At 38.9% G+C, this 16654-nt stretch overlaps 4 protein-coding genes across 11 annotated transcripts; 2 read left to right on the forward strand and 2 right to left on the reverse strand.

The window, feature by feature from the left end:
* Positions 1-43: 43 nt before the first annotated feature.
* On the forward strand, positions 44-11364 carry LOC117653847 (sushi, von Willebrand factor type A, EGF and pentraxin domain-containing protein 1-like). 6 transcript variants are annotated; one of them, XM_034399808.1, is made up of 34 exons: positions 58-675; positions 854-1169; positions 1337-1492; positions 1570-1701; positions 1772-2027; positions 2123-2308; positions 2393-2554; positions 3416-3598; positions 3706-3939; positions 4014-4214; positions 4291-4392; positions 4480-4626; positions 4704-4831; positions 4941-5055; positions 5157-5393; positions 5913-6004; positions 6073-6346; positions 6431-6604; positions 6676-6837; positions 6925-7239; positions 7308-7438; positions 7516-7615; positions 7710-7920; positions 8016-8176; positions 8253-8341; positions 8422-8531; positions 8618-8790; positions 8871-9088; positions 9163-9367; positions 9455-9628; positions 9705-9906; positions 9984-10704; positions 10789-10948; positions 11033-11364. In XM_034399808.1, exons 1-34 carry the CDS (start codon positions 632-634, stop codon positions 11230-11232), a joined length of 6471 nt encoding a protein of 2156 aa, XP_034255699.1. In that variant the 5' UTR covers positions 58-631; the 3' UTR covers positions 11233-11364. The 6 variants fall into 6 exon arrangements, with proteins under 6 accessions (XP_034255703.1, XP_034255699.1, XP_034255698.1 ...); XM_034399807.1 differs by having other exon boundaries at positions 60-675; positions 6425-6604; XM_034399810.1 differs by having other exon boundaries at positions 63-675; positions 967-1169; positions 6425-6604.
* Positions 2604-3316, reverse strand: LOC117653854 (uncharacterized protein C20orf85 homolog). The gene is made up of 3 exons (XM_034399820.1): positions 3022-3316; positions 2833-2944; positions 2604-2744 (listed from the first exon to the last, which is right to left on the reverse strand). The coding sequence occupies exons 1-3, from the start codon at positions 3153-3155 to the stop codon at positions 2652-2654; spliced, it is 339 nt and encodes a 112-aa protein (XP_034255711.1). The 5' UTR covers positions 3156-3316; the 3' UTR covers positions 2604-2651.
* Positions 11353-14649, reverse strand: LOC117653850 (UV excision repair protein RAD23 homolog B). 2 transcript variants are annotated; one of them, XM_034399815.1, is made up of 7 exons: positions 14448-14649; positions 13820-13898; positions 13532-13700; positions 13198-13402; positions 12961-13117; positions 12400-12767; positions 11353-12316 (listed from the first exon to the last, which is right to left on the reverse strand). In XM_034399815.1, the coding sequence occupies exons 1-7, from the start codon at positions 14511-14513 to the stop codon at positions 12206-12208; spliced, it is 1155 nt and encodes a 384-aa protein (XP_034255706.1). In that variant the 5' UTR covers positions 14514-14649; the 3' UTR covers positions 11353-12205. The 2 variants fall into 2 exon arrangements, with proteins under 2 accessions (XP_034255706.1, XP_034255705.1); XM_034399814.1 differs by having other exon boundaries at positions 12958-13117.
* A 103-nt stretch (positions 14650-14752) lies between these two features.
* On the forward strand, positions 14753-16471 carry LOC117653852 (transcription initiation protein SPT3 homolog). 2 transcript variants are annotated; one of them, XM_034399819.1, is made up of 7 exons: positions 14753-14776; positions 14917-15078; positions 15169-15387; positions 15485-15749; positions 15836-15939; positions 16044-16246; positions 16322-16471. In XM_034399819.1, the coding sequence occupies exons 2-7, from the start codon at positions 15048-15050 to the stop codon at positions 16451-16453; spliced, it is 954 nt and encodes a 317-aa protein (XP_034255710.1). In that variant the 5' UTR covers positions 14753-14776; positions 14917-15047; the 3' UTR covers positions 16454-16471. The 2 variants fall into 2 exon arrangements, with proteins under 2 accessions (XP_034255710.1, XP_034255709.1); XM_034399818.1 differs by lacking the exon at positions 14753-14776 and adding an exon at positions 14804-14824.
* Positions 16472-16654: the final 183 nt, after the last annotated feature.

Here is a 16654-nt window from a genome sequence, read left to right on the forward strand (position 1 = left end):
TTCTACGAATAACAGTTAATTTCTCTCAGCCGATTTAAAGGGAGGTATCATTGATTCGTGTCAAAAACGATGAATCAAAGGTTTTCGTGACAGCCTCAGTAAAATTGCTTTCTTAGCTGATCTGAAACATTGTTCACAGTTGTGAACTTGGCTTTGGCGCAGATTCGGTTTTGCCACCACCCAAACATGAATAGATTTGTTACCAACTTCATCAAAATATAAATGTAGCGAGTAATTTGGACCCACTCATTACCATCGTTTTCTTCTTTGCATGGCAAATACCTTCCTTTTTTATCTTGAGTCCCAGTAATCCATTTTCACTACCGCTATTCGCAGTGTTTTTTGTTTTTTTTTTCTCTTACCTGACCTACCTGACAGGTGTAGTGTTTGTAAATAATGTCTTTGCCGGTTCTTTCAAAATGGTATCAAATTTCATTAAGTTTTGTATGTCATTTTTAAAAAATGACTGCAAGTTTGTCTTCGGGAAAACTTTGTCCACCTCATCTGGATTAAACTAATGTCAGTTATAGCGTAGAAGAATTATCTTATTATTTACCAATAAAATTATGGTGTAACAAGTTTGGCAGGACCACATTTCAATAGTATTTTTAGATTTCTTCCTGCATCTAACATGCTGACATTGTTCCCCACTGACGCCACACCAGTGAGCTCATTGTAAGCGAACTTTGATCCCATCTTTTGTTTTTTTGGAGTGTTTATTAAGCATGTCTGCCTGTGTCGATTAACCTTTTGGTGACTGCCTGTGATCTTCAAACACATATGCATGAATTCCCCTGAGAAAGAAACAACCCTCTTATTTCAGAAATTCATGTGTATTTTTACTTATTAACAGAGAAATGTATTTTGCCAGCAAGTGGCACTGGTATTCTGCGCTGTCCCTTGTGTTGTTAAATTGTGCTTCAAACTGTGCTCTTTCTTCTTCTACAACATCCGAATTTGATGAAGATTTTGAAAGGACGACGTGGAATGGGGTGTCACTTGTGGAAGGGGGAGAGGAAGCCACTGAAGTTATCAGTACATTGAAAGCGCAAGAAAATCAAGGCAACAGATTATTCAATAATCAAAGCCATGTTAAGAAAAAAGTGGATGAATTGGGAGACATATTGAAAAAGAAAGTAGAGATGCTTCAAATGCGTGATAACAGGAAGGTACAAGTCTTAAAATTTATGGAATCATCAATGTTTGAGTATTTAGGTGGTCGCACAATGCCATGCATCTATCTTGGGACTATGACTGGACTGAGAAAGATAAATGGAATTTGTAAGGCCACATCTTTCGGCTTTCTCCTAAAGTAAAATCTTTCTTTTCAATTTAGTTGGACATAGTTTTTTTAATTGATGCTTCGTCAAGTATGGGTGATGAAAATTTTATCAGTGAGCTCAAGTTTGTCAAAAAGTTGCTAGCAGACTTCACAATAGCTGTGAATGAAACAAGAGTTGCTGTAATCACGTTTTCTGATCCAGATAAAGTGGTATGTTTGCTCTCTGAAAATTTTCCAGATATTTAAACATCTTTTCTTCTAATTGCTTTTCATTCTAATGTTTACAGATTCGTCATATTGATCACATAACTGATCCATCTTCAGAAAACCATAAGTGCAACATGTTACATAGCCATCTTTTGAACATTAATTACACAGGTGGTCTGACCTACACACTAGGAGCATTACTTGAAGCACAGGTATGTTATCTTGATATTCAAGAGCAATAAAAAACAATAATTATGAATCATGGATTTGCCTCTTTCCTAGGGAGTGTTGATGCGGTCAAGAGAGGGAGCTCAAAAAGCAGTCTTCCTTATCACAGATGGATTTTCAAATGGGGGTGATCCTGTGCCAGTAGCTCAGATCCTCAAAGATAATGGAACTTACATTTTTACTTTTGGCATACAATCAGGAAATATTATTGAGCTTCAAAATATATCCTCACCTCCTGCTGAGCATTTTTCTTATTTTGTAGATAGTTTTGGCCAATTTGAAGCTGTGGTAAGAAGAGCTCTTCATCAAGGTGAAGGGGAATGACTTTGTGTGAAACCACAAACCTCCAACATACCAACACCAAATACATGTAGAAATTTATATATACCTTTTTTATGTTTGCAGATCTTTCCTCTGGGTTTTACCAAGTCCTAACCGACATGGCTCCCTGCAATTTATTATGTTCTGCCAGAAACTCTAGTGGCTGCTGTGATGCCCAAGCTCGTTGCTCATGCGGCACTGGGACGGGGCACTATAGATGCCTTTGCAACCCTGGCTACTATGGCTCAGGATTAAAAGACTCATGCACACGTAAATTTTCTAATTAATTTTCATAGACTAAGTTCTAAATCTTAGATCTTCATTTGATCATGTTCACTCTTTTTTTTTATATAGCTTGTCCTAGTGGAACATACCATGATGGTCTGTCAGCAGGTGATGAGTCAGTTTGCCTACCATGTCCTGACCCTAATCACATCACAAACGTAGGGAATGCGTCATCAAGAGCCAGCTGTGTGTGCAAAAAAGGCTTTGCTGCTCGTGGTGACTTTTGTGAAAGTGAGTAGAAATAAACAAAGCAAAAATATATTTACTCGTAATTTGTTATAATGCTGTAGAAAATACTTTTCAATCTTTCATTATGGATTGGAAACCTTCAGTCAATAGGTGGTGGAAATATTGGATACTTCTTCACATAGGGTCCATATAGTTCGAGCCGAAATTCTGGTCGGTTTGTCAGCCATCCAATCTATATGGCATATTAAAAGCATATTAAAAGCATATTAAAAGAGCACTTGGACATCCCCTCATACAATTTCATTTAATATGTCTCTCACCACTCTTGATGAAGTGTCGGGCATGGGCTTACAGGAACGTATCTCTACTGGTTTTGGCCTGCCTATCACAGGACGTAAATTTTTCAGTTCATCCAACTGCTTAGCCATCACACTGTAAAGAAACAAATATCCTGTGGTGCTGAAACTTGCCAAGTCTAGAGAGATTTCAAGTCTCAGTAAGGCACTCACTTATATTCATCCACCATCCAGCTCCATTTTACAGGCCATTGCGAGGCTATAAGCTTTTCTTTTACAACTCGTGCTTTCCATATTTCTTCAGCCGCTACTCCAAAATGCTTTAAGTCTTGGTCTGAGACTGCCATAGTTAACCAATCTTAAGTAGTCATAGTCATACTTCAAAGACAGTTGCTTTCAAAGCTAATCACTTAAGAGTCAGCCTGAATGATTTTTTTTCTGATGGTTTTGTGTTTTTCTATTTTTATTTGGGTTTTAAAATTATTCTGCCACCTTCAGAGGCAACCTGACCAACTCTATTGTTATCAGTGCCATTGTTGCCATGGGTGTAGTAAGTCTTTCCCAAGAGTGCAATTGTTTAAAAATGAAATTGTGTTTTGCCTTGCAGTCATAACATGCCCACCCATTTATCCACCAGAAAATGGATATTTTGTGAAAGGAGGCTTGTGTCAAAGGGTCTTTAATGCCGCTTGTGGAGTGAGGTGCAAAGCAGGCTACACCTTACATGGGTCAAGTATACGTCTTTGTCAGGAAAACAGCACTTGGTCTGGAAAAGAGCCAAAGTGCATTGGTAATATCATTAAACAATTTTACATATTCTTTTGTGTGACAATTTTTGTCAACTATTCTAATTTTCCTAATGATTCATATGTTTTTTGTTGTTGTTTTTCATTACAGTGAAAATGTGTCCTAATCCAGAGATGCCTCAAAATGGAGATCTGAAATGCTCACTTCCACCCTCTATGTCAAATGATTTTTTGGATCCTGCAGGAGACGATTCTAAATCTCTTCTTTATGCTGTTGATACAGAGTGTCAGTTCACATGTAGACCTGGTCATTTACTTGTTGGATCTAGACGACGCATTTGTCTCCCTTTGGCCCGTTGGGATGGACTCCGCACTGTGTGCAAACGTAAGTTATAATCACATTTGTCATAAACAATTTCAAATCTAAAAATAAAAAAAAAATATTTCCTTTTATTTTAGCTATTACGTGTCGGCCTCTGCCTAAAGTATTCAATGGATTAGTCACACCTCTATCCTGCACAGCCTCTTCAAAGCTTCCTTTTGGACAGAGGTGCAATATAAGTTGTGAGAAAGGCTACAAACTAGTGGGCCCAATTTCTCGTAAGTGTGGCGGGAAAGGTGGGCAGTGGTCATTAAAGTCAAGTGCCAGCAAGTGCCTAGGTATGGTTGGAAGTGACTCTCCTTTATTTATCAATCACTGTAATCTTATATTTTAATCCGCTCATGTTCTGGCTAGATGAAGAGCCTCCTGCCATTTTGTGCCCTGCCAATATTGAAACATCATCTGATACTGGTGAGGCATTTGCCACAATTGTGATTCCTTCTCCTGTAACTTCCGGTATGTATTTTCTGCAGTCTCTTTATTGATATTGTTGTATTCAACGTAAACTCTTGTTTGGGTTATTTTTATTTTTTTTTATTTTAGATAATTCTGGCCAGCCACCTTTTGTCTGGTCTCAACCTACTTTGTCCTTACCCATGAAAATACCAATAGGTATCCTTCAAATTACCTTCATAGCTATGGATTCAAGTCACAATCAAGCTCAGTGTAATATGACCATCACTGTGTTAGGTATGTGGTGTGAGTGCTTTGACTGACTCTTCTCAAGCCATCAAGAAGAAAAGTAAGCTTTCATCTTATTATTCCAGACAAGGAACCTCCAATGATTGAAACCTGTATATCTCCCAACCATATTCATCTCATGGAAACTGGGGGCAACCGCACTGTCTCTTGGTTAGAGCCAGAATTCTATGACAATTCAGGAAAAAAGCCGAGAGTAAGTGGTGTTTCTGTCGCTAGTGTGCAAAGAATATCCTTCAGGCCGTCGGTACTTGTTTAATTTTAAGTGGTCTTGCCATATACATTTTATGTTGTTTTGATCACAGGTGGTGAGCTCACATTCTTATGGGGAATTCCCTGTTGGTAAAACGGATGTAAAAGTTGTGGCAATTGATGAATCTGGTAACAATAGTACTTGTGTGCTTGAAATTGTTGTGGAAGGTTTGTCAAACCGGTTTTACTTGGTTTTCATTATTAGATATGTTTCCTGTACTCTTATCCTTCTGACTTCACTATTTTATTTTAATTGTGACCATTTCCAGATAGTCCATGCAGGCATCAGCCTCCTCATGCCACAACCGTTTGCAACCTTGACGGTGATATTTCAATCAACTGCTCTACAACATGTCATGAAGGCTATGTGTTTGATATGAATGGCATTGAAGAAACTGATTTTTTAACCATGTATGAAAATGGCTCCTTGTATTTTTCATGCCCTGTTTCGAAAAATGAAAAGTACAAGCAATTTATTGACTCTTTCACTCTACCCCAATGTAGAGGTATAGAACAGAACATTTGTGCATAAAATTAGCTATAGGGTTGAAAATGCCCGGAAAGTTTCCGGAAACATTGGAAAAAAACAGTGTTTTTTTCCGTTTTTTTCCCTGGCCTCGGAAAAATTGGAAAGATTCAGCCTGAAAAGTTGGCAAAAAGTCGGGCATTTCGCCTGAAAGTAGGCTAAAAGCATACCTTTATCCCTATGTGAATACGATTCTCAGTGCACTCATACTACTTATACCCTGTTATGATTCCTTCTCGTGCGTTTTTTTGAGCTTGCTGTTGTGAATCTCGGGTTGTCAATATAAGTTAAGTTGTAACAAAGCACAAAAGTAGTAGGTTTCATGTTCATAGTGCCTAAAAACTAAATTTTCCTATTTTTCCTTTTTTTCCAAATTTTCTGGGTTTTTTTCCAACTTTTCCGGGTTTTTTCCGACCCTTTGAAAGTTTCTGGAAAATTTGCATCTCTAATTAGCTATGATTGCACTGATTTTTAAATATTATTTTATTTGAAATTACAGAAACTGTGTTGCCAAACAGCATATCTCAAGAAGGAGAGATGACATTCATTGCGAATAAGGGTGCATGCAGTGACAGGGAGCTGTTATCAAAGGTGTGTGTGAGTTGACCACTGTTTATTCAGATTTTTCTGGCATGTTTTTCACTTCTAGTGTTTTGTAGGTAAAACACTTAGTGCAGCTAGAGCTCTCTAGAAGATCAGAAGATATTTGTAATACAACTGAAACATCATGTAACATTCTTAATACAAATGCAACCTGTGAAGAAATTGCCTCCCTTGAAGAAGAGGAAACAAATACTATTCACCACAGAAAACGTAGCATCGGTTCATTGTCCTCGAAAGAGTCCTATGAATCAAAATTTAGAAGAAGAGATACAACTGCAAGGTCATCTGCCAGCAGCATTAATATTCAATTTACTGTGAACACTCAGTTTCGTAAGTATGAAATTTTTGATTGATTAGGACATTTCCCCCTTTTTCTGATTAATTGGTATCTTTTCCTAAAATTAAAAGATACAGAGGAGCCAGAAGCAAGACAGCTAGGAAATGGTGGTTTGAGCCAGTTAAAGGATTCTCTTAGCAGAAGCTTAATTACCCTTCCACCAAATATCAGCAAGCAAACAATGTACTGGAAAGGAAAAGAAGTGTTGACTTGTGCCAATGGAAGTGTGCCTCACAGCTCAGGCTTCTGCGGTAATAACTTAAGGTCACTTAATCTACTTATCAATTTATTTAAGAACTTATTCAGAAATATTTTGTTTCAGTGAAATGTCCTGCTGGATCATTTTTCACAACCCCTCCTCACAAATGTCTTCCTTGCCCGCTTGGAAAGTATCAAAATTTAAAAGGACAGTCAAGTTGTTTTAGCTGTCCTAATGGAATGTCTACTAGATATGACAGCTCTCAGAGTGTACTTGATTGTAATTGTGTGTATATGTATTTGTTTTATGAATGCAGTATACTTTCTTAAATTTGTTTATGTGCTCAAATTTTTTTAAAATTCCCTTTAATAGATCTTTGTCAGCCTGGCACATATGGACGTACCTTCAAGTCAGGAGCTCAAAATGGAAATTCAGTTTCTCCATGCTTTCCATGTAATACTGGCTCATTTCAACCGAACTATGGAGCAACTAACTGTCTACAGTGTCCACCAGGGCTGCATTCATTTAAAAAAGGAGCAAAAAGTATTAAAGAATGTTTGAAGATGTCTGGTAAAGCCAACTGGTCTTCTCCAAGTAGTTGCCTTTCTCATCTCTGTCAAAATGGAGGATCGTGCAGATCTATCCCGCTTGGTTTTATTTCATGCGATTGTCAGCGAGGATTTTATGGTAATTTATTGAGACTTTGGCATGTTTTATTCATTGTGGGCTGTTAAGCATCTCATTCCTGTGTATAGGATCTGTCTGTGAGCTGGCAATCGATGATTGCAGTTCAGGTCCATGTCTGAATGGCGGCCAGTGTAGTAACAAAAAGCCTTCAGGTTATGAGTGTCAATGTCCACCAGGTTTTCATGGTAAAAACTGTCAGGTGAGGTAATATTTTGCCTTTGATGTTATGTTACGGTTTAGGGGGCTGTTATGTACTTATTAGCTTTTAATTTACAGGATGACATTGATGAATGCATACCAAACCCTTGCTTAAACAATAGCACTTGTGAAGATTTGAATAATGGGTATTTTTGTGATTGCTTGGAGGGATTTCAAGGTAAAATTAATTTACCTTGGCAATCAGTGTGGGAAGAAAACTTTTATCCTTATTTTGATTCTTTTTATACTTAATTGGTGTTTTTTCCCTAAAGGACTAAATTGTGATGAAAACATTGATGATTGTTTTAATGGTCCCTGTGGTGATCATGGGCTTTGCATTGATGGTGTGGCAAATTACACCTGCTCTTGTACTGATGGTTATTCAGGCCGTTACTGTGAAACAGAACCTGCTGATCCGTGCTTTGAAGAAAATCCTTGCCTCAATGGTGGCTCTTGTGTCCCTTTAAATACAAAAAAATACAGGTAAAATATTTTTAAGTTGCATATGAGTATTTCCAAGACTCAAACATACTTTATTGTGTTAGAGCACTTGTCTGCATATAAGTTTAAACTTTCAGGTGCATTTGCCCACCTGGCTGGGAAGGTGAGCATTGTAATAAAGAACTTAATGGCTGTTTACCCTCACCATGTTTAAACAATGGCACTTGTGTAAAAAGGAAGGAAGGAAAATTCCTATGCCACTGCCCAGCAAACTTTGCCGGATACATCTGCCAAACAAGTAATTTTTTTCCTCTTCTCATTTTATGTTTTGTATTGCTAAATGGAAAGTATAACAAATGTTTTAAATGTTTTAGGTCTGCATTCAAATTTTATTTTGTATATGCATTCTCCAAGTGTTACCGACTATTCCATGGTCGATTTTCCCTCACAAAATTTCACTGAGGTAATTTAAGCCGAAATATAATGGCTGTTATCTTGGTTTATAGTTTTTAATTGGAATTTATGGTGTTAATTGCCTGTTAGTTGACGACGTGTCTCTGGCTGAAGTCTAAAGATGGTTTTAATTATGGCACCGCATTTTCCTATGCTACTGAAAATCAATCTAACACATTCACTCTGACAGATTACAATGGGTAAGGAAAAAAAATAGTTTGTAAAATAAAACAAAATTTTTGACCGGAATCCTAATTTTGTTACATGGATTTTCTTACCAAAACAGGTTTGTGTTGTATGTCAATGGGGACCGAGTTGTTACCGATGTCTCAGCCAATGATGGACTCTGGCATCATATATGTGTTCTTTGGCAAAGTAATCAGGGTTTGTGGAGCATACACCTTGACGGAGTTCTAAGAGATATGGGATCTGGACTGTCCTCAAATCATCACGTCCGAGGTAATGCAGCCTAATGGTTTTGTTGTTACCTGCAAATTTATACCTTAGCATGCACTCAGCTGTTTAACTTACTTTTTCAGGTGGGGGAAAATTGGTTTTAGGACAAGAGCAGGACAGAATTGGAGGAGGGTTTAGTGAGTCTGAGTCACTCATTGGGCGTGTTTATAAGCTAGATGTGTGGGATTACATGTTGAGCTTCACTAGAATTATCACTCTGGCTAGAGAATGCACACTAAGTCTTGATGGTTCTGTTGTCAGATGGACTGATTTTCTACCCAATATTCGTGGTAAAATTAAGGTACAGGTTGTCTGTTAAAATAATTTCTTGGAAAGGATGAGTCAGAATCATAATTCTCTTTTTGTCTTTTGCAGGTGGAAAATTCAACATTTTGTTCAGAATGCCCTACTCTTGCCTCCTTATGGCATGGAACTGTGAAATTGGTCAAAGCAAATGATGTAACTTATGCCTCTTATGAGTGTGATGATGGTTTTGTAATACATAAATCCAAATTGACATCTGTCAAGAGGTATTGTCTTAAGCATGGGTCTTGGGAAGGAGATCCACCTGAGTGTGTGCGTCAGTAGAACTTTTGTGCCCCTATAATAAATTATTCTGAACGTTTATGTCTGTAAAAGCAGTATTAATAGATGCCCTAAATTACAGGCCGTAGCTGTGGTTTCCCAGGCTACCTTCCCGGTGGGACATTCACCGGACGCTCATTTCTTTATACAGACACGATTAAGTACATGTGTCACTTTGGTGCCCAAATCCTTGGAAACACAACCAGAGTTTGTGAGGCTAATGGAAAATGGAGTGGGGAGCCTCCCATATGTAAAGGTATCACATGTCCGAATAACAACATTAACAAAATAGTAATAATAATTCAATTTTATAATAAGTTTGATATATTTAGGTAGTGAGTGCCAACCTCTGAAGGCACCAGAACATGGTGTAATTGCTTTGGGCAAAAAAGCTGGGGGTATTCAAATTGCTACTTTTTCATGTGACAATGGGTTCCATGTTGATGGTGCTCATATTCTTACATGCATGTATGATGGTACCTGGGATGAAACAATGCCAGATTGTCTACGTAACTCATGTCCTAGTCCACCTGAGTAGGTATTTCAATTATAATTACAAGGAAAAGACATTGCCTAGATTTTCATGTCCCATCATAATATTTTTTTCACAGAATTTCTCATGGTGGTTTTGAGAAAAATTCACGGAAACAGTTTTTGTACGAAGAAAAAGTATATTATGAGTGTGAACCTGAATATGAACTGGCCCCTGGGAGTCCTGGTGTCATGCAGTGTAATGAAGAGGGAAACTGGTGTCCACACTGGCCCAATCCAGAAGATCAGTCTAATGCGACCTTGCCTGTATGTGAGCTGAAACATTGCTTGCAGCCTGAAAACCTGGAACATGGCTCATGGAAACTCAAGCATGGCTTGGTAATCGCCAATGCCAATTATTCTCTAGGCTCGGTGGTGGCAGCTGTGTGTGAAACTGACTACAATATTTCTGGACCTAAGAACAAACTTTGCAAAGATAAAGTGTGGTGGCCATTGGAAATAACTCAGTGTGCAAAGGTAACATGTGATACCGAGGGGCTTCCATATGATTTACCTCATTCAATTCTTGATCTCACTGGAGAGGAAGTTCATGACAAAGCCACCCTTTCTTGTAAGAAAACATATCGACTTAGCAGAGCGAAAGGTGGGTCATTGGAATCCAACGACTATATTGCAGAACGAGTGCCAGGAGGGAAATTATCTTGGGAGTGCAAACTTGATGGTTCTTGGAGCATGAGTGGTTCTCAAGAGTCAACTAGTAGTGAATTTGAACTATTAGCGTGTTTACCAGAGTTACAGGAGAATGTTACAGATTTGAATGTTGCATGTGACCACCCCAAGGTACGTCACCATACTCTCTGGGTTTTTCACCCCCCTCAGGAAAAAATGAATATTTAGCTACTGTAGCTATCCTACAATTTACAGGCCCCTGAGTTTGGATATGTCGCTTCTGACAGATTGGAAATCAAAAATTCTGTAGGCACTTTTGTTGAAGTGCGATGCAGACCAGGATTTTGGCTTGATGGACCATCCACAATGGTATGTGGCAAAAATGGAACATGGCTTAGTACTTCTTCCTGCAAACGTGTGTATTCCTATTACTCCTTTATTTCTTAAGAAATTTAACAGTTTTCTATGGAGCTTCAGTTTATTATTTGTTGATTTACAGCCATTAAATGTCAGTCACCACCCAACTTCCCAAATATGGTCTTGATTAGTACGACTGCTGTTGGCCAGGATGAAGAATTTGGTAACATGGTAACTTTTGAATGTCAATCTGGTTTTCAGAGAGGTGGTGATCTTAGTATAAGATGTCAATTAACAGGAACCTGGTCACCAATGAGAGGTAAATGTATTCTCCCTTCTTGAATGGTACAAGCTGAAATAGTTGTAGAATTTTTCTCACCCTTTAGGTGTATAGTTTGTACTTTTAACATTTGGACTTCCAGGTTTATTGAGCAATAAAATTGTTTTGATTATAAAACAGACTTAGCAAAAGGACATAACATATTTTTATTATTAATGCTAAACAATTTTACAAACACTTACAGTCCAACCAGATCCATCTGGATTTTAACTAAGTTCATACTGCATTCTTGCTTTTGGAATAATGGTGTTAGCACCAGGGTAAACACCCTAATCCGGCAGTCTTAAGTCATTCTTTCGTGGAAAGAAGCCTTAAATAAATTAGATTCTAGAGACTTAAAATCTTTCAAAGTCACATACCCTTTTCACTGAACAATTAACCTTAGCAACATTATCACCTCCCTTCTGAAAGTATGAAAAATTTTATAGATCATACAAGTGCTAAGGCACTTCAGCTTTGGCTAGACTGTAAGAACCATTGTCATGGTAGTATGTACAAAATTTTACAGACTTGCTAGCAATCATCCTCCTCAGGCAACTAGTGTCCGAGGAGAACATACCAGCAGATATCAAAAGGCAACAGGTTCAACAAATCAGGAAAACGGGAAGTACAATTGTTACACACCACAGAAAAAGAGAGAGAGGGAATCAGTATAAAATAAAAACAAATCATTAATTTAACAGAAGATTAAATGACAACACAAACCAAATTGGGGAAACCATGCATTTTGCAACTAGTCAATTCAGGCTATCATGTGCCCAATCTGGATGCATCAAGTAAAATAGAGAAAAAATAGTAAAATCCAGAAGCAATTCTGCATAATCCAAGTTGCTAGAATAATTCAAGTATAAACACAGCCCCATTATTCTGCTTCGCAGTAAGAAGTCTAAACGAAATATTGACTAAGGTAGTACCAAATATAGAAGAGTTACTTTCTGTAAATGTGAAATGGCAAACGGATTTGGTGGTTTCAACTCAGTCATCCATATTCTGTGATAGTAGAAAATTTGCAGCCAGGTTTTCATTCTTCTCACAGGCAAAGTACGCCTGGATAACAAGGTGTTCTGGGAAGCCTAAGGCTTTTAACTGCCAACAGAAAAAGGAACTTCATCATTACTGCAACCAAACAAACCAACAGTGGAGAGACTAAGCTACCACCATTTACTCACCCTCTCAATGGCCTCCCTGTCTTGAGCAGAAACTTGAATGACTCCGGGGGCGTCTTCAAAGGCGCCGCCGCCACCAACACCTCCCGCGCCAAGGCCGCCAAGACCTCCAAGGCCGCCGAGGCCGCGGCCACCCCTGCCGGCGGCGGGCTCGTTCCCCTCCGCGGCCGCGGCTGGTGCGCCTGAACCACCCGCCGGCTCATTGAGCATGTGCACGAAGGCCTCTTGGTTCTGTGAAATGAGCTGCAGGAGGGCGGGATTCGTTTGTCCGATCTGTTGCAGCACCGTGTTAAGGAGTTGGGGATTTGACTGGATTATCTGGCGCATTTGTTGGAACTGGGGCTGAGACCGCAGGAAGGCCAAAGGTTCGTCTGAGGGAGGAATAAGATAAAACTCATCATAGTAAATTGGACAAGAAAATATATGAATAAAATACAGCAGCAGCAAATGAGTTTCACACTAAGAATTATGGACAAAAAAATGCCAGAGCTGCATAGTCACTTAATGCCCATTGTTGACATGAGAATTTAAAAAGCATAAATAAAATGAATTTGCACGTACTACCTGCCGGAGAGGAGGGTGGAGCGGGATCTGGGTCAGCATCATCTGGGGCTCCATCTTCTCTTGGAATAGCTTCAAGAGCCTGAGCCGGAATCCCATTAATCAAGTATTCCACAGCTCTATCAGGGTTGTTGAAAGATGCTCGCAATGCTTGCTCTACCTGAGTTGCCAAATTATGTGAGACACAATCTAATGGAAGGAACTGAGTGAAAATTTTAATTCAAGAATGAAAGCACCTACTTGATCTCTATCGTATCCCATGTCCACAATATTCTGCACCATCTGGTTGTAATCATCGCCGACAAGAAGAGCAGACTCAGCTGTTGAAACTGTGGCTGCTGGAGCTCCAGTACTGCCAGCAGTTACTGTAGTTCCACCTGTTGAGGGTGCACTAGTTTGAGCGGCAGAGGGGGCTGCTGAGGATGACTGACCTCCACTATCAGTGCTGAGAAGCAAAACAAAAGGATGAACATCAGCTTTCATCTATTGTTTGATAGCATCAAAATCTAAATTATTAAATGAAATTGAACACAGAAGGTGCAACATTGAATTCAAAGGACAAAAGTAATCTTACGAGTCTTTGATATCCTTCTTTTCACTGTCTCCTGCAGCAGTTGCAGTGGGATCACTGGGTCCAGCAGAAGGTTGGGGTGCTGCCTTTGGTTTTGTAACCATAACCACTATAAATTTCTTCTCATCGATATTATATTCCTTGAGCTGGCTATCATCTGAAAGAATTTTACCTAGCAAACAAAGTTATTGATATTAGTATTAATTCTGTACACAAATAGATATGAATGAGTAGCAAGATAAAGAATGCTGATTCATGCAAGCAGAAATTATAGTATCAATATTTGCTCACCAGCATATATTAGCCTTTGATTATCAGCTGGGTAGTCTTTGCCCTTCTGTGACTCGATCTCATCTTTCAAATTCTTCACCTACGAAACACACAAAAACAAATGTAGGTTGACAGGTGCAATCAAAACAAAAACAATGGTTGTTCATGTTGCCATAACAATACAAGTTAGTCAAAAAATTAGCTGAGCCACTTGAGAAATTGAAGTGGAATTGACATTAATACAACAACAAATACTTTAAATGCACACCAGTAACATACAATATATGGATGACTAAGCCATTTGTGTAAGGTGTAGGCAATCATGTTGGAGCTATGGACAATAATAGATTCGAGAACTGACAGCAGGGGAGGAGATAACTCACTACACATAAAATTGCGTGAGGAGTGACATTCGCAAACGCCGGGCTGGGAAAAATAAACTTGGAGAGCCAGTTAAATATGGTTATGGTCGGCCATTGTTTGGAGCCCGCCATAACGCCACTTCAGTTACATCAACGTGATTCAGGGCGTTCAAAAGCAAATCGAGCATAACGACGAAATAGTGGAACGCCGGCAAACCCTCCCGACACGTTTAGTGGTTAGTTTTAAACAATAATAGGCTTACGCCATCAATGGAGCTTCTACTCACCGTCTTTGTAGCATCGATATCGACGGTAAATGTTTGTTGCTGAAGGTTTTTCAAAGTTATAATCATGTTGTCTCCTAAGTATTAAAATGCGCAATAAATTAGTCACACAGATTGACCACGAAAGTTGAATTTAGACTGGTCGTGGATGATATTGCATTCAACTCGTCGCCATGTAAGTGACATCACAAGTCACGTGACACTGACACTGGCGGTCCGGATCGCAAAGTTTTAGAAGGCGCATAGTCTACCTTCTACCACGAAATCCATCAAAATTTCACCAATAACTTCTTTTCCCTGCAAGATGAGCTCGTAGTGTCTGCAAGTCGATTGTAGGTGACAGTCCAAGCTTCTAAATGAGCCAGTCAAAACCTCGACGGGTTTGTCTTGTCGTTCCCGTTGTGTTGGCAATAAAACTGTACTCCACCGTTGTTTTTGTTGTTGATTTGATGTTGTTGTTTGTTTTTGTCAGACCGACCCATCGCGGGTGAAACAGGCATGTTTCCCGGCTTCTGCTAAACTATTTTGATAATCTCTCAGGATTCCTCTGTCTTAAAATAAGATATTTTGGATTTTACGGCTGCCTGTTCTCTACTTTTCATAATGTCAGAAACGGAGCAAATATACCTTCATGGTACGGAACTTCATTGGATTGGTGTCTTGTTAATTTTGTATGTGTGTTGTATTTTGAAAATTGTAACGATAACTTAATATGCTTGAACAGAAATTCAGTTGATGATGCATGGGTGCGGAGACTGTGCAAAACCATTGCAGTCTACAGCTAAAGTTGTGGCAAGCATTGTTCAGCAACAAGCGTTGAACATTGCATGGCGAGCTGAGGAGCAGGCAATTCGTAGAGGATTTAAAACAGTTACACCCAGGGACATTATTTTTCTCATGAGGAACAATCCAGACAAGCTACGAAGGCTTTATTCTTATCTCTGTAAGTAAGAGAAGATAATTTGCTGATCTTAAATGTTATGTAATGAAAGTTTGTAGAAAGTGTATATTAAATTTTATTTGTTGTTTCTCTTGTTTAGCTGTGAAGGAAATGAGAACAAACTTCACCTCACTCGCTGGTTCTGACGTAATGGAAGCTGCTGGTGAAGAAATGGAGGGCGATGTTTCAAATTTCAAAGGGGAATCAGCAAAAAAAAGTCGACTTGCTAGTCTGCGAGACATGTTTACTGAAATTGATACCAGTGGTGAACTTATAGATAGCTTGAATAGTCCAAGTTTGGACCCCATACGACAGAAGCGAGAGCAAAGGGCTGATAGCATGTCTCAAAGCCTAGATCCTGCTGGGTATGTTTCTCTGCAGAAAATTGTTTTAACTCTGAATCCAAGTAGACGATCAGCACAATTCTCCCAACTTCTTTTGTCTTCCTTAGGTATTTCGAATTTTCAAATGCTCGAAGAGCAGCATTTGTTAACAGCAAACTGACCCAACACCGTTTCCTGGAATGGCTAACCCTTGGGATAGACACAAGTCAAGGTCCTTTCTTTTACTATGCAAAATCTTTTATGCTTGCAATTTCATCAATACTATCTATATGTACATGCTTTAATTGTTTTGTTGTTTTTCTAATTTGAACCCAGGCCTAGCTGGAGAACCGCATGTTACTCTGCCACGGATCAGTAGTCCAGCCATTGATATTCTGGCCTACCTCGCAAAGGAAACCGTAGCAATGCTAGTGGATTTTGCACTTATGGTTAGGCAAGATTCATGTGGCACTTTTCCAGGTGGACCACTCCGGCCACTTACATTGCGCCCTCCCTCTAACTCAAATACAGCTAATGTGGTAAGATGCCTCTGCAGTTAACAAGTGTGTTATCCTTCTGAAGGTGTATTAAGTGACTGTTTAAATTTATTTCAGTTGGAAAAACTCCCTATCACACCAGCTGAAATACGTGAAGCACTTCGCCGATATTGGTCTCCGGTTTTTACTCAGTCAGCAGGACTAGTACGAGCAGGGCCTCCTTTATCAAATCAATTGATGGCATGTTAAATTATTTTTTAATCATTATTTATTGGTTTTTTATAAATAGTACTTGACACCATTATCACATTTTATCACAACTATCATACTACAGTGACAAAAAATATATCACATTTAAGAATTATGCACAATATTCCTAATGGACTTAACTAATATTTTTCAGACTTTTCAAGTTAGACAATATTGGTCCTTAAGAATTTAAAATCTCTG

This window comes from Thrips palmi, unplaced genomic scaffold (assembly GCF_012932325.1).
Source record: "Thrips palmi isolate BJ-2018 unplaced genomic scaffold, TpBJ-2018v1 HiC_scaffold_8, whole genome shotgun sequence".
In the NCBI taxonomy this organism is placed as follows: domain Eukaryota; kingdom Metazoa; phylum Arthropoda; class Insecta; order Thysanoptera; family Thripidae; genus Thrips; species Thrips palmi.